Source organism: Acomys minous, assembly GCF_964271855.1.
Source record: "Acomys minous genome assembly, chromosome: 7".
Lineage (NCBI taxonomy): Eukaryota > Metazoa > Chordata > Mammalia > Rodentia > Muridae > Acomys > Acomys minous.
In genome coordinates, this window is record NC_140488.1 from 82234171 (window position 1) to 82256706 (window position 22536).

General features: G+C 38.2%; 1 protein-coding gene across 1 annotated transcript in view; it reads left to right on the forward strand.

The window, feature by feature from the left end:
* The window catches only part of LOC311601688 (uncharacterized protein), a 177191-nt gene that overhangs the window by 127798 nt on the left and 26857 nt on the right, over positions 1-22536 (forward strand). The window contains exon 6 of the mRNA XM_084789362.1: positions 12465-12565. Coding sequence (XP_084645488.1) covers positions 12465-12474 — 10 coding nt within the window. The 3' untranslated portion in view covers positions 12475-12565. The remainder of the gene's footprint in view (positions 1-12464; positions 12566-22536) is intronic.

Consider the following 22536-nt stretch of genomic DNA (forward strand, 5'->3'; position numbering starts at 1 on the left):
ATTTTGTGGGCCATGTTCTCATGGTGTCTGTGACTCCTCTGTCTCCTTATAATCCTTCCTGTTCCTCTTTCATGGTGTTCCCAGAGCTCTGCCTAATGTCTGGCTGTGGGTCTCTGCATCTGCTCCCATCAGCTGCAGGAGGAAGCCTCTCTGATGACAATTGGGCTAGGCATCAATCATGTTTATCTTTCTGGATCTGGATTGCCTCACTCAGTGGAGGGATCTCAAATGGCTGAGATGCGCATAATGAGATGCTCAACATCCTTAGTCACCAGGGAAATTCAAATTAGAATTACTTTGAGACATCTTACAACTGTCAGAATGGATAAGATTAATAACATATGTGATAGCACATGCTGGTGGAGCAAGGGGAACACTCCTCCATTACTGGTAGAAGTGAAAACTCATACAGCCACAATAGAAATCAGTGTGGTGTTTCCTTAGGTAGATGGGAATAGGTCTACCTCAAGACCCAGCTATATCACTCCTGGGCATATACTCAAAGGACACTTCATCCTATCACAAGGACACTTGGTTAACTATGTTCAAAGCAGCTTTATTTGTAATAGCCAGAACCTGGGAACAGCCTAGATGCCCCTCAACCAAAAATGTGAGAAAGAAAATATGGTACATTTACACAGTGGATTATTACTCAGCTATTAAAAATGAGGAAATCATGAAACTTGCAGGTAGATGAATGAAACTAGGAGGAAATATTTCAAAAATGTTTCTTGCAATTGTACTGGGGGAGTGTTAAACAAGAGTGTTTTCCTGGAATTTCTCCTCCCTCTACTGCTGCCACATGCAACTTTTGTCTCCATCTGCTCCAGCTATTCAAAACATCTGGTACTGAAAGTATAGTGCAGAGGTTTTTAAGTTCTCTGTCTTAATCTCTGATTTCTGCCCTCTGCTGTGCTCCCTCTCACTAGAAGGGGAGCGCTCCTCAAATCAATCCTTCCTGTGTGGACTTGAGACCTTCCTTATTCTGCTTTTTAAACTTTCCTGTTTTACTTTGCATTTGAAAATATAGAGCATTGGGTATTTTGTTATTTCTAATAATGCACAGACATACATGCTAGCAAAACACACCCATACATATAAAATAAAAGTAAATAAATAAAAAAGAAAGTTCAGTTGTGTAAGTACATTCTGGCTATATATTATTCCATATTGGGGTTATAGTTGTCAACAACAAAGCACCTATCTGGCCTCTAAGGGATTAACCACTCATTTTCTGAGCCAGATGTGTGTAAGCATGATCTGGGAAAATGGATTTGGGTATCTCTGAATGACATGTTCCAATATGGAATTTGTTACATGAACTCTACAGTTATTAAACCAAAAAGTCACAAACCAAGGTGTTCTCCAAACACATCAGTGGGAATAACAGGTAGGTGAGTTACAGCAAACCAGGAAAAACTACATGGCTTTTAGGTATTATTTGAGGACATTCTTAACTTTTGGAGTGTGATGGTCCAAAGGATATTAGATTATCTACAGAGATGAACAGTGAACAGATATGTCGTTCCCTTTGTTGGTTTTCTCCGTATGTTGACAAATTAGGTAATGTAAAGAGAAATAATATAGTTATTATGAAAGGTGCTAATAAGATCATTACACTGTAAGGTCCATGAACACAGAGGTACTTACCCATTATTGGTTTTTAATTTTATTTATTTAATCACTTTACAGCCCAATACCAGCCCTCTCCCTCCTCTCCTCCTAGACCCATCCTCATGCACCCACTTCCCCTTTCTCCCTGCTCCTTCTTCTCAGAGAAAGGGAGGCCCCTAAGGGGTCCCAACCTACCATGGTACCTTAAGTCAAAAGTGGGGTCTTAACAGATACTTTGTATCATTTTCATAACAGCATTTTATAGTAGGTAAAATGTAGAAGCAATCCATGTGTTCATGGCTTGATGGATTAGTTGACAAAATACATATGACAGAATTGTATTCAACCTTAATTCTGAGCCATGCTATACTATAGATAAACCTAGAGGACATTATGGTGAGTGATATAACCCAATCAAAAAAGACAAATACATCATATGAGTCTCTTATATGAAGTGCTTCAAATATTTAATATCACAGAACCTCTATGAGCTCTATGATAAACTCCAGGTGCTTCAGTGAGAGACAAACATTAAATTATCCTTTAATGAATTGAGAGTTTCAGTATCATGAGATGAAAAGAGCTGTGGAGGTGGTGGTTATACAATGCCATCACTTATTTAACACCACTGAATTGTACCCTTAACATGGTTAAGATGGTACAAAAAGTAGAAGAAGCGAATCTATAATAGTAAGTACTTTTAGCAGTATATCAGAAAGTCATATTGTGTTAGACACTCATTTGGCAAATGAACATTCAAAATTTGAAGCCTTTCCAATCTTTAGTACCAGCATGATGAGACTATAATGGTTTGGAACAATACATTTTGTTTCCAAGTCAAACAATTACATATCTTTGTATGCGTAAGTTTGTCTGAAATAAGAAAGCCACTTTCACTTTTTTGTTATTGCAAGAACAGAAACCCTAAATAAAATATATCCTAAAACTGCTGACTTTTAAGTCATTTTGCTTTGAGAAGTTTCCATTTACACCCCCGCCACCCACCCCTCCCCAGGCAGAGTTTCTCTGTGGAGCACTGGCTGTCCTGGAACTCCCTCTATGGATCAGGCTATTCTACTCACAGAGCTCCACCTGTCTCTGCCTCCTGAGTGATGGGATTAAAGGTGTGCACCACCACTGGCTCACACACCTATTAAAGGGACAATAGGTATCATAGGGTCGGGATAATGGCAGCTTTTTATCAACTTGGCAGATTCTCAGTAATCATTTTTGTCCCCATTAGGCAATAATAACTATAAAATAAAAGGGTACCTGTTGATGTCCTTATATTTGTGCCTGAATTAGAAGACACCAACACTCATCATTGCAGACATTGGGTGACCCAGAGAAACTCTGGCATTTTTCATGATGATAGTATCTACATATAAATGCCTGTATCATCCTAGAGACTTCTATGGCCTGGCCCAGTTTTTCTGTTTAGGTAATTCATTCTCCTGCTCCATTTGTTAAGTACTGGAGATTATTTAGAAACCTATAGTATAAGACTTCAATTCAGCAATCATAAATCATTCCAGCTTTATTTCTGTAGCTGTGAGAAAAATTTAAAATAGTTTTTAATGTAAACAAATGTAAACAAGTGTTTAAAAATGTAGCAATGTATTAAGTTTTAATTCCTACTGTTGCATAATATACTAAGTTGCTTATTCAGGCCAATAGTTCATTATCTAATCACTCAGTGATGAAGAATTCATTCATGAGGAAATGGTAAGAACCCTTACATTCACAAGGATTGATTTGTTATTTATCTTTACCTGGTGAGAATCATAAATGCAAAAGTATTCCCTTTCACCTTTACCAGCTTTTACTGTTGAAAATGTAAGCACAAAGAAATAAGGTGTTTAAAAATAGTGGAGCTGGGAAGATAACTGTTGGTAAAATGTTTGCCATGGAAGCATGAGGTTCTGAAGTTCAATTCCCGAAACTGCAGTAAAAGAGCCAGGTGGTGTGTATGACCCAAAACTGTAAAAACGCTAGGGGGAAACTTCATGGTAGTGCTCATTTTTAATCCTAGTTCTGGGGAGGTGGAGACAGGCTGATCTCTGAGGCTCACTGGTCATCCAGCCTAACTGGATTAGGCTCCAGAACAAAAAGCAATGGAGCTTGCTCCTGAGGAATGACACTTAAGGTTCATGGCTGGCCTACGCAGATGCATACAAATGATCTGTGACTCAGACATTCAAACAACTTTATTTTTCACCCATTTCCCTTGTGGAGATGGTGTTTTCATATTGAGACAGTCTCACTCTGTAGACCTGAAGGGCCTGGAACTCACAGAGTTCTTCCTGCCTCTGCTCCCAGAGGGCTCAGTTTAAAGGCCTTACTTCCATCTTTGAAATTTTTCTGAAATTTCTTCACAGCTATTTAATGTCATGTGAAAAGGAACAGTCATACTTTAAGTTACCAGAGAACTAGCAAATGAGTATACCGATTGCTATCTCTTATGAAATTCAGTCAGTTTTCCAATCCTGAGGAAGAAAAACCCAAGTTACTTGAAGCAATTTTTTAAATTTGATTTTAAGTTTGGTATGAAAAAGTCAAAAGTATTAAAGTCAGAGTTAGCTGGAAAATTTTTACTTTAAATTAATGTCAGGAGATATCTGTGTAAGTTAGTAAAATATTTGAACTGTTAAGGTCTTAGAGTAATTAAGAATACTGGGTTATATTGAACATATGACAAAAACACCAATGTAATATATGCTTTAATGATATTTTTGTCTTGACCAATCCAAAACTGTGTTTTATATGTTCATGTATATGTAGTGGTTTCTTGGTATAGTTAACTGGATAAAATTAAGAATTTACTTATGGACTTGCTCATTTAAAATCTTACTTTCTCTTTGATACTTCAGCCTAAATGGTCAAAAATGTTAAAGACGATGCAAATTTTGTTCTCATTATATGTTCATGCTTTGGTTTGGAGATTCTCTCATATAGCGATTGTTTACAATGTACCTACACAAATTATTCTCTCCCTCTTTTCTTTTCCCTCCTTCCTCCCTCCTATTCTTCCTCTATCCTCCATCCCTTCTGTCCTTCTCTTCTTTTGGTTCTGTATAAAATTTATAAAATAGTGATTTATAAGCTATATTTGCTTTTGTTTGTTTATAATTTTGGCTTAAGCAGTATTTTGATCTTACATTGTTCAAAGTTCAATAAAAAATGTCTGGCTTTTTATAGTCATTTGAACAGCCAGAAGGTCTCTCAGTACTGCAGTAAGTCTACTTAGGATAGCTCAGGTAGAACTGCTGTGGTACAGGCAGCCTTGGTACCACCCCCCCCCCCCCCACCTACTTCTTACTGTTTCCTGACATACAGGCCTGGATTTCCTGCTATTTATCAATGGACATTAGACCTCAATTTCAAATCCATGTTGTAAGTCACACACACACACACTAAGGATTCTGGTTTAACAGTAAGGTCAGTGAGGACAGTTATGAAATAAGGAAACAAGTCATGGAAATTTGGCCTTTCGGGTGAAGTGTATTTAGCCCCTGTAAGGGCAATGTGCTTATTTGCAAATAGCTGTTTCTTCAAGTTAGATGTAGTGGTTAGTTGTTATCTGGCAACTCTTTGATACTCCTCTTTTACTTTGTAAGCAGAAAAAGGTTACATTGTAAGCCTCTGAGACTCAGTGTGGCCAGGCCCCTCCCCTGAGGACCTCCAACTGCCAGGTGCTACCCACAGAGCACTCTAATTGCCCTAACAGCCACACCCAGGCCACACCCTACAGAGTAAAAAAGACAAGCTTAGGACTTGACATCCCACCAATCCCCACCCTGGAAATCTCCCCTCTGGAAAGCTCCGCACCATCCAAGATATCCTATGTAAACCTTGTCTTCTCAGTTCTTTGCTGCTTTTTGCCTCAGCAGAGGCAGCCACCCTCCCGGGTGTGAGGTTTGCTGTGTGGTGTGACTTTGGCTCCCCATGGCCAGGAAACCCAGAGCTGTAACACTTTGGAGAAAACCTTCCCCCACCTCCACTGCCAGGAAACCCAGAGCGGTAACACTTTCGAGAAACCTTCCCCCACCTGACCAGAACTGATAACACTTGCAGTGCCCCCGCCCCCACCCCCTGGAGCAGAGCCATAACACTTCTGTTGGAGAAGCCTGTCTCCTCAGAACTGTAACACTTTGGGGGAAGGCTTTCCCCTCAAAGCTATAGCACACACATTGCCTGATTTCTCTTAATCAGCCTGTTTTGTGTATTTGTCTACTGAGAGCAATTTTCCATTCTCCTGGAGCTGGACTACATTGTGGAAAGCTATGCAATTGGATTCCCATGGCTGTCTAAATACTATGAGAGCTGAATGTGGGGAGCCAACAAGTGCGAGGTAAATGATGAGAATGTTCCCAACATCTTCCTTAATTTTCTCCAACACAGCCAAGCAGCATAGCTTTTGGGATGCAGGCATTAAACATAAAAGTGACAGAATGAAATTAATGTGACAGAATGGCAACCTTGCTTTTACGAGAACTGAATGATGCAAATGCCCTTAATTAGATTCAATCCTATATGCCCAGAGAGTGGACTCTTCTGAAAGGATAGATTGCACTGCTGAGGACTCTTTTACCCAGGGGTTTCTCCACATGATCTGACAACCAATACAACACAGTCAAAGTCTTTAATCACTAAAGGAATGTAACAACTGTTTAATGGAACATGGGAAAACACTATGTAACAGGAGCTATAAACAGCTGCTAAATAAGCATCCACATTTACTTTAAATAGCAAGTATTAGTTAACAAACAAATTTGAAGATTTTAGAAAACTACATCTTTTGAGAGCTACCGATTTTAAGCACTGAGGACAAATCAAGGCATGGTTGTCCAAAGTGTCACGATATTGTTATGCTTGTTCATTTCAAGCTTAAGGAGTATGCTGAGTATGGGAGACGGGAGGACCTGGAGACTTGTATGTGTCTGACACCACAACATGCGTTTGCTTACAAAGATTGTGAATGTGTGTGTGAGAGCTTGTAGAGACAGGAAAATTAGAAGCTCAGAGAAGGTCAAATTTTATCCACTGTAACTCAATAAAGTCTGTTCAATTTCAAGCCCACATTTCCTCTATTCAGCAATTCTACCTTTTGCAAGCTATTAACAACTCTCGTGCTTAAAAAAAGTAGCCATTGATTTCTATGCAACAAATCTTTTGTCTCCTATGTAAATCATTTATATTAAACTCCTAGAAGCATATGGAGGGGCTGATCCTGTCACATTTCCATACACTTCCATAACAAGCTAATGCTTCCAAATAAGCTAGTGTTCATGTTTCCAAATAGTATACACGTGGTTTCTTTTCAGAGTAGTGTGAATTCCTTCAGGTAAGATACATGTAATTGTGCCTTTACAAGGATTTTTCCTGAGGACTGGACCTTGGTGATTTTCCATCTCTAGCTTCTTTTTCTAGCATTATGTTTTAGCATATTGAAAAGAACAACATCAACAAAAACATGATCTCTTGGTAGACCCCTCTCTTGTCTCTTCAGTTATTATTGAAATGTGTATCCATCGCCACAACATTTTTTTTTGCTCCATTTTGTTTCTTATTTTACTCTTTAATCCAGAGATCCTTCCTTGGAGGTGGTCCTTACAGTGGAGTTCTTTGCTTTCTTAGTGGCCCTATTGGGCTTGACAGTCCCCCTGCATTCATTTCAAATGGGAGACTGAGAATTCTCCTCCTTTGCATGGTAATTAATTTTGGCAATATCTGTTTTCCCTTGCTCTCAGCAGTAATATAAATCTCCATGCCATTCCTGATTTTCTGTAGAGCTTCTATCCCCAAATTTCCCTTGCCGCCATCCTATATTCTTGCTTAATGGAAAGTTAACCACGTGGCCTTTGAATGTCTGTCTTTCCCCAGTTTTCATATGCTGTCCTAGTTGCTTTTTCCATTTTTAAAAGGAGCTCAAGCAGCTCTCAAGTCTATGCAATTCCCATCAACATATTGATAAAGTATGATAATTTCTTACCATCTTCCTTCTGTCTTCATCTACCACAGTTTACATGGACATAGAATGATTCACTGAAGCTATGTTAGACCACATTCTTGGAAACCTCTTTAATGACTCCCAATCTGATTCCGAGAAAGCCAAGATCCTTACTAAGATCAGTAAGGTTCTTCAGAATCCTACCTCTTTTACCTCTCATCCTACTCTCCTCTTTTTTTCCCCTTTGAATTCCCATTTTTCCATAACAAGTGTAGAAGGTTTCAGACTTTGGAACTTTGCACTTGCTGTTTCCTCTGCCTTGAATGATATTTTCTCCTATAACCACTTGCTCTGCTACCTCACTTATGTCTTGTTCTTAAATGTCATCTCTTCTATAAACCCCTTTGTGCTCATCTTATCAGAAGTGGCACACTCAGTGGCATTTTTTTTTAGCCTCTTCTCTGTTTGATTTTTCCTCTTTAGTGGCTATCACCATTTAACCTCCTTTGCAGTGCACTTATCATTTTGCTCACTGTTTGTCTCCCCACTACACAGTGGATGATGTTTACTTGGTTTATTTCTGTATTTTCAGCTCTAAGGAAAAAAAAATCTAAAACGTGCTGGTTGAACAATAAAATTTAGTCAAATACTTTAAGAAGGGCAGATAAACAGTGAAATTGCCCTGTAAAAGTTCAGAGTGAGGCATGGCTCTATTTGGCAAAGTATAAAAGATAAAGCAAGGGCAAGAGCTGATGTTGAATTAGTTTTCAAAAGATGAATAAGAATTAAACAGGTTTGTCTGATTCTATAATTTCACAGAAAAATGCATTTATTTCAGACAGGTGTTTGACACAGTAAAGAGACAGAAATGACAGGGTGGTAAGGAAGACGAAGTTGTAAAAGTGATGCCCTATTTGAGTGTTAATGGTTTGGAAGATGAATTTGGTCTACAATGTTGAAAGAAGATATCACATTTGGGTTGAGGTTTGAATCTTTTAAGGTTCTTGGTTGCATGGAATATAAAACAGGTCAGGCTATGATAAGGAAAAGGAATTTTGCTTGAGGGATTTGGCTTCATAGAGCTGCAGTCCTAACACACAGGAGGCAGATACTAGAATAGCATACGTCTCACTCCATTTGGGCTATATAATGAGGCCTTGTCTATAAAGGAAAAAGAGAAGGTTAACAGACATTCAACTGCTACAAAAACAAATTTCCACTTCCTCTGAAACGAATACTAGGAGTATCCAAGATGGGGGTGGCGAAAACACACCTTGTTTGATTAGCAGGGCAGCAGTGACTATACAGCAACCTAAGGACTGATGTGAAAACCACAAAACACCAGTACTGGTGACTCACAGGTGAGAGGGGTCCAAACTGTGACAGACGTAGTTGGGCCTAGCCTTGGGCCAACCAATTAATCTCAATATCATTTCTGCTTCTTCCATTATTTGTCTTCCTTCCTTCCTCTTCCACTTTGTAATATTTTTCTTAATAAATTGCTTGTACATAAGTACTTATATTATGGTTCATTGGAATCACTAACCTATGACATCCACATTTTATTATGGGGAAACAGAAGCCTACTATGGTTAAACAATTTGCCCAGACTTACACACACCACAGTTTGGGATGCAAATCTTTTGACTCCATATCTAGGCCTGTTTACATTCTCCTTAGTAGGTCTCAATGCACATTTGACATAAAATAGTTTTCTATTGAGTTGGCGAATAAATAATGAACATACTAACTGTGTGCAAGACACTTCACTGGATACTAAGTAAAATATGAGTTTAACATGATATGCCTCCAGGTACCAGAACAAGAAAGATAAAACAGACACTTGTTAAGTGGAATAAGAAGGAAAATTGCAGCAAATAAGTGTTCCTCTTTCCCCATATGTTCTTTTTATCCTTTTAAAAATGATGCTGTTAGTGGTAGTGCAATTTGGTGCAACAATTATACAAAACATCATAGAGGTTTCTCAAAAAATTAAAAATGGGCCCAATGAGTACCGTGGTGCATATGCCTTTAATTTTCGCACTCTGGAGGCAGAGGCATGTAGAACTTTGTGAGTTCGAGGCCAGCCTGGTCTTTACATCAAGTTTGAGGCCAGCTAGGCTTCACAGAGGGTCATGGTTTCAAAAGAAAAAGAAAAAAAGAAAAATGAACTATGGTGTGACCGCCTATACCTTTCCTGAGCATATACCAAAGGACTATTATATGACAGAGATACTTGCACACCCATGTTTATTGTCTCAATATTTATATTAGCAAAGAAATTTAACCAGGCTATATGCCCATGAATAGAAAGACAGATACTGAAAATGCGATATTTTTGCAAAATGGAAATTTATTATTCTGTAAAGAAAGATTAAATTATGATATTTCCAGGAAAATGAATGTATATGGAAGTTTTAAGTTAAGTAAAGTGCCCCAGACTCAGAATGATGACTTCTGTTTTTTCTATTATGCAGGTTATAGCTTTTAATGTTTATTATGTGCATGTATATGTGTATATGTGGTTATGAGTATAACTATAGTTAATAAAATTGGAAAAAAGACCCTAGAGGGGGAAAAAAAGAGATGTTCAAGAAGTGTGTGTGGGACGGGGAACAAAAATGCATGTGAAAGCAGAAAGGAAACTACTGAGAGCAGAAAAGTATAAAAGGGGCCAAGGTGTGGGAGACAAAAAAAAAGGGGCCAAGAAAAATAAACAATATTCACTGTCTAGTCTTCTCATGACTTAAGGGATTGACCTAACTGGAACAGTGAGAAAATGAAGAAAAAGCAAATGCATGGACACCCAGAGAAGCTGGGATAAGTAGACTAGTTTCTTTGATGGAAAAGCCACAGCTCCCCAGAGACTCAGTATGTTTCTTCTATACAGTTAGGCAAGGAGGAGGCATTATTATATACAGATAAACAAGGGGGCAAGGATTATGGTATACAGCTGAACACAGAGGCGCAGTTACCTAAACTTTGTAGGAGCAGTCTCTGTAGGGTAGCAGACTTCAGGCTGTGAACATCTCAGAGGATAAAAATAAAACGGGTATTTTCTGTAAACTGTAATATTCACATTTGTACCTGAGGAAAGGCTTGCCAGATCCCTGAGCCTTATCTGCAGAAGACTTTGCCACATCTCTGACTCAGAGGCATTGGGGTCCCTGACACAAAAGTGCTTTGACAATGGTACACATCCACCAAGGATTTCACTCCCTCCCTGTAGTTCAAAAATGCCATAATGATCTTTTTGTGGTGTTCTTGGACTCAGTTTTCAAGTTTTTTTCCTGAGACTTTTTTAAAGTAATTTATTTGGACTACGTCTCCATTGTTATCTCCTCACTTGTATCCCTCCCTCCCTCCCTCTTTCACCCTATTCCCCTCCCCTATGACTGTGACTGAGGGGGCCCTCTTCCCCCACTCTATGGTCATAGGCTATGAAGTCTCATCTTGGTAGCCTGGTTATTCTTCCTCTGAGTGCCATCAGGCCTTCCCACCATGGGGAAGTGATCAAATATGGGGCACCAGAGTTCGTGTCAGAGTCAGTCCCCACTCTCCACATAACTGTGGAGAATGTCCTGTCCATTGGCTAGATCTGAACAGGGGTTAAATATTTACTACATGTATTGCCCTTGGTTGGTGCAGTAGTTAGAGCAGACCCCCGACTGGGTCCAGAGCCACCCATCATGATGTTCTTGTAGGTTTCTAGGACCATCTGGATCCTCTTTCTGAGAAGTTTTGCATCCATTTTCTTAAGGGAAATTTTCTATAATTCCTTTTCTTTGTTGCATCTTTATGTGATTAGGTATCAGGATAACTGTGTTAGGTTTTTATTGCTGTGAAGAAACATCATGACCATGGTTACCTTTATAAAAGAAAGCATGTAATTGGGGCTGGCTTACAGGTTCATGTATTTAATTCATTTCCACCATGGTGGGGAGCAAGGTGGTGTGTAGTTAGATATGGTGTTGGAGAGGTAGCTGAGAGTTCTACATCCAGATCAGCAGACATCAGGAAGAGGCCCTGATCTACTAGGCCTGCCTTATGCTTCTGAAATTTCAAAGCCTACCCTCTGTGACATACTTCCTCCACCAAGGTCACTCCTACTTTAATTAGGCCACACCTCCAATATTGCCATTCCCTATGAGCCTATGGAGGCCATTTTCATCCAAAACAGTACATCTTCCATATCAAAGTTCAACATCAAAGGAAGTCAGGACATGAACTCAAGCAGGGCAGGGACCTGGAGGCAGGAGCTGATGCAGAGGCTATGGTGAGAGTGCTGTTTACTGGCTTGCTCAGTTTTCAAGGCTGGATATCTCAGTTGGTTTTCAATAGGTGCTGGAATTCCAAAGAAGTAGGCTCTGATGCCAAGTGAAGGAATAGACTAGCAAGCAGGCAATGAGCAAAAGGTTCCTTGTCTGTGTTCTTATATAGGCTTCCTGCAAAAGGTGTGTCCCTGATTAGATCTGGATTAAAGGTCTGGATTAAAGGTGTGCCTTCCTACTTCAAAGTTCCTGATTAGAAGTAGATTTTCCCACTCAAATTAAGCAGAAATTCCTCACAGGTGTGCCCTCTATTTTGGGGTTTTAGTTCATTTCAGATATAATCAAGTTGGCAACCAAGAATAGCCATCACAGCTAGTGTGTTAACAGTGGAGAGATTTCAGACCCACACTCAGTACATAGAACATGCATATTCTACTATCTGCTCACAAACTTTCTGCAGTGTGGCTGCAGGTTGGCCCTGAACTTGATGTCTTAGAGCACCCTTTTACAGAGCATGACTATTAGCCAGGGTTATGGGGATCTGAGAGCTCAGCAACAAACATGTGCACTTGGTTTTAATTTTCTTCCCCTGCATTTACCTTGACTTGACTCCCTGTCATTCATTCTAGAAGCTTGTAAGTTTATCCTTACCAGAAGACAAGCATCTGATCTTCGGAAGGTGGGTGAGGCAGTGGATTGAAATGCTGAATTGGAGAAGCTATCTGGGAAGGTAACTAACTGCACTTCTCTTTATCTTGTTTTTGTTTTAAAAATAGCTTTAAAGAAATATAATTCACACTTTTAAAATATAACATTTTAACACATCCACTTTATATAAACATAGCTATAATCAACTTTAGAACAAGATTTTCCCTCTCAAACAAAATCTTTCACTCATGAGCACTTATTCACTATTCACCCCAGAATCTAGCACTAGACAAATATTAATCAGATCATTTCTGGCTGGGTACATTTGCCAGATAGAATATACTTTATATAAATATAATCATGTAATTGACCTTTTCTCTGATTTGTGTCATTCATTTAGGATGATGTATCTATGGCCTCTATATATCGTAACGTATGTCAACTCTTTCTTCTTTTAATGACTGAATAATATTCCATTGTATGGCTATACAACAAGCGGTTCACCCAGTTGGTGAGCATAAGGGTTATTCCTATCTTTAGGTATTATAAACAGCACTGCCCTATGAATATTTTTGTGTATATTTTTGTGTGGGTATGTGTCCAATTTTCTTAAGAGTGGAATTACTAAGTCACATAGTAAGTAACTTTGAGGTTAGCTGCTGGTGATGCTGACAGATTATTTTGAAGAGTAAGTTGCATTATTTTACAATTATAGTAGATGAGGTTTCTAATTTCGTGCTATACTTGAGACTTTCAGTGTGTGAACCCCACCTTCTCTGTCACTAACTGTAGTATCAAAGGAGCCAAGTCATATTTTAGTGATTTATTTTCCACGGCCTTGGCTATAGGTATTCATTTCTATGTACACAAAGTTTTAGGCTATTGTTTCACAACCAATTTCTTTATTATTATAGAAATAGTGATCATAGAAATAGTGATTCATTATTATTTTAATTAGGCTTTAAGACAGTGGTTCTCAACCTGAGGGTCAAGACCCCTTTAGAAAGGTTGAAGAACTCTTTTACAGGGGTCACATATCAGATATATTGAAGGTAAATGTCTGTGTTCAACCTGTCAATTTAAGTCGGGAAGCTCCCTGGTTTTTTCTTTTTAATTTGTATAGTCTTAATATATCATATTAAAACCATTTGGAATATTGTCACATTTATGAAGTAGTCTCTGTTAATCTGTCTTTTCCTAGTTAATGTTTCTTCATTGGTGTTTTTTTCTAACATTATATTTATCCATTTTTTATCCTACTCTGAAAGTATAGTGAGATGTTTGGAATATTAATCATATAGTATTAATGATTTTTTCTGAGTGATATGGTTTAGGGTAATTAATTGATTTTTAATTTTTTTATTACTTGTCTTTTAGAAAAGTGATAGACAAGAGTCCATTTTACTTAAATGATAAAATAATCATATAAATACTCTATAAATTAATGTCTTGGAAAAGAAGGGCATACCTCAAAATGTACATGAGTGATATCAAACAGCAAAAATGTTAAAAACGACAAAGACTAAAATGAATGGGTTAATTGTATCTCTCTGATGGCAAAGGGTATAGGTCTTGCATCCTTGAGTCCATGTGGCAGTTTGAATTTTGATCTTAGAGGGTATGAACTATAGACTAATGCAAACTATATCACACTTAAAACTTCATGAGTTATAAGATATACATTCACACTCACACACATATAGTCGAGGTCAAGGACATTTACTAGGTATGGATATTACCTTCACTTTCCACTAGTGTATAGGATCATAACTTCCTGCTTCTGGGTTCTGAGCTCAGGAGAGCAAAGCAATCTTATTATTTCCCAGATGAAAGTCAAAAAATAGGAACTTACGTCATGTGTACAGGCTTGGAAGTCACATGCCATTAATGTTTACCATGAGTAAGAGTAGAGGTCAGTTCTCCCTTTTACTTCTTTGTCTTTGTTTTTGTTATGTATATGTACTTGCTTTGTCATCTTCCATTCTAATTCATTTTTTTCTATAAAATCAGTAAAATATACTAGCATAGATGACATAGAAGACTGGTTATTGTTGGAAGTAGCAACGTCAACTGTCCTTGGGATCTTTTTACAAATTCATATGGTTGGGATGCACACCAGATCCACAGAACTAAAACCTCTGTATCTGTGGCCCATGTACATGCATGTTTATTGCTTTTCCATGTGCCAGTAGCAGTCTATAAGATTATTATTTGGGACACCTGGTAAATGCATCTTCCTCATACAGGTCAGAGGTCATTCTCTTTCCGTCTTTCATGAATTACACATCTTATGCTTCTCATCATAAAAATTCAGATTCCTAGCCAGGCACCGTGGCACACACCTGTAATCCCAGCACTTTGGGGGAGACAAAAGCAGGTGGATCTCTGTGAGTTCGAGGCCAGCCTGATCTACAAAGCAAGTCCAAGACAGCCAAGGCTATACAGGGAAACCCTGTCTTGAAAAAAAAATTAAGATTCCCTATGCCCAGTGTTCCTCTGCTGTTCTGAATACCGATTGAAGTCATGCATGACACTTCTGTGTCATACTGTGTGACTTGCTGATGAAGGGGAAATGATACATACCTAACACTCACTTGTTGGTAGGCCGAATTTTTTTGTCTCTGATCCAGGAGTCTCTTGTCTCTCACCAGCTTTTGAGAAACCATGGCAAGCTACTTTCTCAGCTTATAAGTGTGTAAAATCTCATGCCTTTCATAGTTATTGATAAATACTTCTTCACTGACTTGAGAGATATAAGTTATTTGACATATTTAGAAACCCATTGCTTGATTTTAGGATCTTAAACCTTCAGATGTTTTCTAACAAAGAATAACATTATCTGAAAGTATGGCCTTAGTTATCCATCTTAATTTTATCTGATGAAATAGCACAGAAGGTCTACAGAAACAAAAAATTATTTTTAAGAATTGAGAGGTGGATACATATTGAACAAAAGTATGAAGGAGATGGTCACCTTCAAAGAGTTGCCCTAGAGTGAGAAAGGTCTTAAGGATACACATTTGTGCTCTAAAATATTTCCTGGAGTCTGCTCTGCCAGTATCCATCTCAGCTGGACACACAATACACACTGATTTCCTATAATTCCATTTCTCATTCACTGTGAATCAAGGGCATCTGCTGGCAATGCTGTGGATTCTGTTGTTTGCAAACAAAAAGTAAACATCATCCATTGTCTGAGCTTGTTATAACATGGGCAGTAAGAAGGTTTACCATGCAGTGAGAAAAATGGAAGGAAAAAGAGAGCTAATAAGACAAAAAAAAAAAAAAAAAAAAAGACGATAGAGGATTATCTCCATCACCATTCTATACTGAAGAAATGTTGCCCTAAATCCATTGTTGAGATCTCTTGTAAGTTTTGGATGAATCCATGGATTCAGTGGCATACAGGTGGCCCACAAATATTTGTTTTAAAAACACAAATCGGATTTTAAGTTTAGAAGTACAATATCAATATCTGGAAAATAGAGTTTCAGGTTTAGTGCATATCCTAATTAACTGATGACTTGTAATTATATATGAATGTCAAAGATTTTACATTCTAACTTTGAATATTTTGTTTAAGGAATACATACCCACTTAGGCAATGACAGAACACAGAAAATTTAGCCAATCCTAGAAAAGCCAAAATAGTCACCATTCAGTTCAGCTGTATACATTTTAATCTCATTAATATTAATATATGATTAAATACACTTGGTTTCAATCTACAGAACACAGTTTATCTGGTGGTCTGAAAACCTCAGGTCATATGAGCAATATTTAAAATATTGTTTGAAAATTGGGATGTTTTAGTTTGTGTCTTTTGTATAAATTGTACTTCAGTGGGTACAATTAAAATGTCTTCAGTGCAGAGCCTGGGACTGTAGTTTACTGCAATAGTATGTTGATGACTATGTACAATATCCTGAATTCTACAGCAAGCACCAAAGCCAAAAATTATTTTGCCCTAATTCCAGTTATACTTTTTGTCTAATAGATTCTCTGAGAAATGATGAAGTGGGTTTTTAAAAGATGGACTAGTTGCAAATTCTTTTTCAATTTTCATATTTTTGAGGACTTAATACATGCTGTATTTCATTTCTACCCCTTCATCTCTTCCTCCAACTCCTCCCAAGTCTCCCTCAATTGTTCTCAAGTTCATGAGCTCCTCTTTGTTAATTATTTCTCTCTCTCTCTCTCTCTCTCTCTCTCTCTCTCTCTCTCTCTCTCTCTCTCTCTCTCTCATCTCACTTAAGGATAGGACTGTAAATAATAATATACTGAGTTATGTAACCCACCCTAAGAAAAACAAACACCTCATGTTCTCTCTTATTTGTATAACTCTAAATCTTAGATTTGAGTTTATAACCTGATATAAACACAGGAGCAAGGAAAGTAAAAGAGACCGTCAACCAAAGAGGTAGATTAATATAGAGGAAGAGGGAGGGAAGAGAGATGGTTGTGAATTCTTAATTTCTGATTTAGAGTTCATACTATAAAATTCTAAGATAATTTGTGATAAGAGTAGCCATAGCATTATTCATAGTAAATTTAACATAGGATTGAATGCCAGTGAAAACAATTATCCAGTCTACATGTTATTTATTTTGTTTTTATTTTAATTGTATTAAGTTATTTATTTTGTTCATGTGTTGTCTTGCCATATAATAGCTATACTCACAAAAGTAGACCTTTTGAGGGAAGAAATTCTCATGTAGGAAAGTCCTTTATTTAATTGCCTTACTGCTAACAAGGATGAAAATTTTCAAGAGAACTCTTTTGATAGTCTCTCATTGAGTTCACAAAGATTTTTTTCTTTTTTTAAATTTTATTTTATTAATTTATTCATATTACATCTCAATGGTTATCCCTTCCCTTGTATCTTCCCATTCCTCCCTCCCTCCCATTTTCCCCTTACTCCCCTCCCCTATGACTGTGACTGACGGGGACTTCCTCCCCCTATATAAGCTCATAGGGTATCAAGTCTCTTCTTGGTAACCTGCTATCCTTCCTCTGAGTGCCACCAGGTCTCCCCATTCAGGGGACGTGGTCAAATATGAGGCACCAGAGTACATGTGAAAGTCAAAGAATTCTAAAAGAAACACAATACTGGGGGGAAAACTTTTGGAATTTCTGAAGGTTAAATTTACACCTTGTGACAACAAAGCCAAGTAACCAGTGCCCAGTGGGGCCTGCTGAGACTGAAGTACCAACTAAGGACAATGAATAGAGTGAACCTAGGCCCCCTACACAAATGTAGCCAATGGGCAGTGTAGGCTTCATGTGGGTCCACTAGTAAGGGGATCAGGGGCTGTTACTGACATGGACTCTGTTCCTGGTTTTCAATCACTTCTCCCTGGTAGGATGGCTTTGCCTGGCCTCAGTGGAAGAGGACAAACTCAATCCTGTTGTGACTTGATAAGCTTAGATATATGGGAAGAGAGCTTTCTGAGGAATAGGGGAAGTGAAATAGGGAGGGCCTGGGAGGAGAGTAGACAGGGGGCTACTACCAGGATATAACATGAATAAATAAATATATAAGTAAAATTTATACTTTGTGTGTAGTTTAAGTTCTTGAAATTCTGAGATTGGTATGAACTTAAGACTTTGGTATTTCAAAGAATGCATGCAATGCTTATGTATCTTTATATAACATATTAATACTTCTATTCATCATCCATTCACTCCATAAATACTTATTGTATTTCTACTATGTGAAATACTTGATCAAGATTAAGGATGCAAATTCCTGCTCTTGAATAGTTCAAAAAGTTTGGCAGGAAAGCAGTGATACGAAAAATGACAAGTACACAAATCATTACAAAACCTTTCAGTAAAATATGCACAAAGTTCTATGAAATCAAAGAGAGAGTGAATAATCCAGCCTGGATGTGGAAGACACAGAGAAGGTGATATATGATATGTCACAAGGGAGCAATGTTCAGGATTATTCTAAGAAATGTTACTCTTTTGTCACAGCAGGGGTAGTAGATACAGCAAAAATACCAACAGTAGCTGTTTTCCAGAGGCAAAACACTGAATACTTGACATAAACTATTTTATCTACTAACCAGAATGATAGATGATGCTATTATAAGAAGACTGAAATTTTTGGAACAATTTCCCCAGGATCACAGAGGCAGAAAACATTTGATGAATGGGATCACACAACATTCATAAAATGGGAGATGAAATATCTCACCATCAAATTATAATGTCTTGAGAGATTGTGTGACTAATATAACATTATCTAACAATATGGCCTAAGTATTTTCCACTTCTCTTTGGAAGGAATCAGAAGCTGTCCATCTAGTCTTCTTTTAGGAAGGCTATCCCTTAGCATTACAAAACATCCTACCAATTACAGTAACCTCTCACAGGACCATTATCTTCTGGGTGGAAAAAGACATGTTGACTTATTTCTTTGTTTTTTTTTTTGTTTTGTTTTGTTTTTAATTTTTTATTAATTTATTCTTGTTACATCTCAATGGTTATCCCATCCCTTATATCCTCCCATTCTTCCCTCCATCCCATTTTCCCCTTATTCCCCTCCCCTATGACTGTGACTGAGGGGGATTACCTCCCCCTGTATATGCTCATAGGGTATCAAGTCTCTTCTTGGTAACCTGCTGTCCTTCCTCTGAGTGCCACAAGGTCTCCCCCTCCAGGGGACATGGTCAAATATGAGGCACCAGAGTATGTGTGAAAGTCATACCCCACTCTCCACTCAACTGTGGAGAATGTTCTGTCCATTGGCTAGATCTGGGTAGGGGTTTAAAGTTTACCACCTGTATTGGCCGAAATCAAATTGGTATTTTTAATGATACATTTAAGCCTGAACATCACTTTTCAATTTTCAAAACAGTGGGTACTTTTGTCCTTTGAGACAGGATCTCATATGGCCAAGGCTGACCTGAAATTTACTATCAATCTGAAGACGAGCTTGAATTCCTGATAGTCTTGCCTTCACCTCCTAAGTGCTGAGATTAAAGGCATATCCAGCTATGTCCAGCTTAAAAATAATGTTGTCAATGTATTTGTTTTCCTTTTATTTGCCTATAGGCTTATCATATGAGTGATATGCAATGGCTACTTCATTTTTCCTTACAAAATTCCTTAAGTGGTCTTACATTTTCTTTTGTTTTATATTTCACTGAATGTTTGGCTACTTTCTATGGGACTCATTCAGTAAATATCTATTGTACTCTTTGTTTTAGGTGCATTTATAACCATTCTTTAAAAAAAAACTTGAACAGTCTAAAGTGGATATTATTCATCTCATGTACAAATTTGAACTTGGAAAATTTGACATGTGGTTCAAGATCACATTTGTCTAAGGTCATATACTCAGGAAAAATTAGATTCAATTTTTTTATACTGTGACCATTATTTACCCAACAAGAACAAATATTTGCATAAATTAAGAGTATATGCCTCCTAAAGTATGGCTAAGATAAAATTGCCACAAATGGAGCTGGAGAGATGTCTTAGCAGTTAAGAGCTCTGGCTGTTCTTACAGAGGACCCAGGGTTAGTTCCCACCCATCTGTAACTATAGTTCCAGGGGATCTGATGCCCTCTTCTAATCTGAGTATATAGCAGACATGCATGTGATACACAGACACAACTGTCATATATATGAAATAAGAATACACTGCCACACATTAAACAATTCAAGATAGTTAATATCTGCATTAATCCAGTACATAAGTGCTACAGGGTTAGAGTTTATGTGGTCAATGGTAATATTGATTGGATTAGATTGACTGTGAGGAGAACAAAACCAAAACAGACATTTCCTTGAATGGAGGAAAACATTAGCAATTATGTTGAGTTGATGGTAATCATGTGATTTAAGGACAAATAAAACTTCCTAGGACAAAGTTGCAGCCTACAGACTGGGAAAAGTTCTTTACCAACCCCACATCCAACAGAGGGCTGATATTCAAAATATATAAAGAACTCAAGAAACTAGACATCAACAAACCAAATAATCCAATTAAAAATAGGGTATAGAGCTAAACAGATAATTTTCAATAGAGGAATCCCAAATAGCCGAGAAACACTTAAAGAAATGTTCAATATCCTTAGCCATCAGGGAAATACAAATGAAAACGACTCTGAAATTCCATCTTACACCTGTCAGAATGGCTAAGATAAAAACTCAAGTGACAGCACATGCTGGTGAGGATGTGGAACAAGGGTGGGAGTGCAAAGTTGTACAACCACTTTGGAAATCAATTTGGTAGTTTCTCAGAAAATTGGCAATCAATATACCTCAACACCCAGCTATGCAATTCCTGGGCATCCAAAGGATGCTTCACCTATAGCAAGGACACTTTATTGGCAACAACCAGAAACTAGAAACAACCTAGATGTCTGTCAACTGAAGACTAGATAAAGAAAATGTAGTACTTTTACACAATGGGGTATTACTCAGCTATTAAAAACAATGGCAGGATGAAATTTGCAGGCAAGTGGATGAAAATAGGAAAGATCATTCTGTGAGGCCTTCCAGACCCAGAAAGATAAGCATGGTATGTACCCACTTATAAGAGGATATTAGCCATGGAGTAAAGGATAACCATTCTACAATCCACAAATCCAAACAAGCTAAGTAACAAGGAAGGCTCAGCGTGGGGAACATGAATCTCACTGGGGAAAGAGAATAAACATCATGGTTAGACAGGGAGAGGGAACCTGATAGGAGTGGAGGTGGGAACAGGAGGAATTGGATTGGAGGAGGACAGAGGGAGAGAGTACCAGGAAAGGCAACTGGAATTGGGGAGGCATCTCTGGGATGAGCTAGAAACCAAGGGCAATGAAAACTCCCAGGAATCTATGAGGGTGACTATAGCTAAGACCAGTAGCAATGGTGGATATGGAGCCTGAACTGGCTATCTCCTGTAGCCAGGCAAGACTTCCAATGAAAAGATTGGGACACCAATCCAGCCACACAACCTTTGACCTGTAGTTTGTCTTGCCTACAAGATGTGCAGGGGTAAAAATGGAACAGAAATTGAGGGAGTGGCCAACCAATGACTGGTCCAGCTTGAGACACATGCCATGAGAGGGAGCCAACCCCTGACACTGTTAATGATACAAACAGGGGTATAATCATCAGAAAGGCCTCACTAGAAATAGATGGAAATAGATATAGAGACCCCCAGCTAAATATTAGGCAGATCTTGGGGAATTCAGAAGAAGACGGGGAGAACAGATTGGAGGAGCCAGAGTGATCAAGAACCTCACAAGATTTACAGAATTAACTAACCTGGGCCCGTAGGGGCTCACAGAGACTTAACTACCAACCAGAGGGCCTGCAGGAGACTGACTTTGGCCCTCTGCACATATGTTACAGTCATGTAGCTTTGTTTTCAAGTAGGACTCCTAACAGTGAAAGCAGGGGCTGTCTCTGACTCTGTTGCCTGCCTTTGAGACCATTTCCTCCTACTGAGCCCCCTCATCCAGCCAATAGGAAAGATTCACTTAGTTTTACTGCAAGTTGATATGCCAGGGCTAGTTGCTATCCATGGGAGGCCTGCCATTTTCTGAAGAAAACTGGAGGGAGAGTGGATGGGAGTACGGAGAGGTGGGGGGAAGGACTGGGAGGAGAGGAGGGAGGTGAAACTATGGTTGGGTGTAAAGTAAATAATCAATTAAAAATTTATTTTATTTACTTTTCCTGATTGTAATGGTTTCACAAATAAAATAATGCTTTTAGCCTTGCGTTCAATATGGTTTTGGCTGAGATGTATGAAAATATTAAAACAAAACTTGGAACGAGAACCTGAAGCCATTTTTAACTTCATATCGATATGCAGAAAACAAGAATGGCAACTGTTTAATTTGACAGGCAGTTGTACACACACACACACACACACACACACACACACACACACACACACACACACACAGAGAGAGAGAGTACAGGGTTGGGGACTTTATGCAGGCTCAGCAAGGTATATTTGATGGTATGTATGCTCTACAAATATGATGTTCCTTTGTTTTTAATTTTATTTTAGTGAATCTAAGTATATTTCACATTTTACTT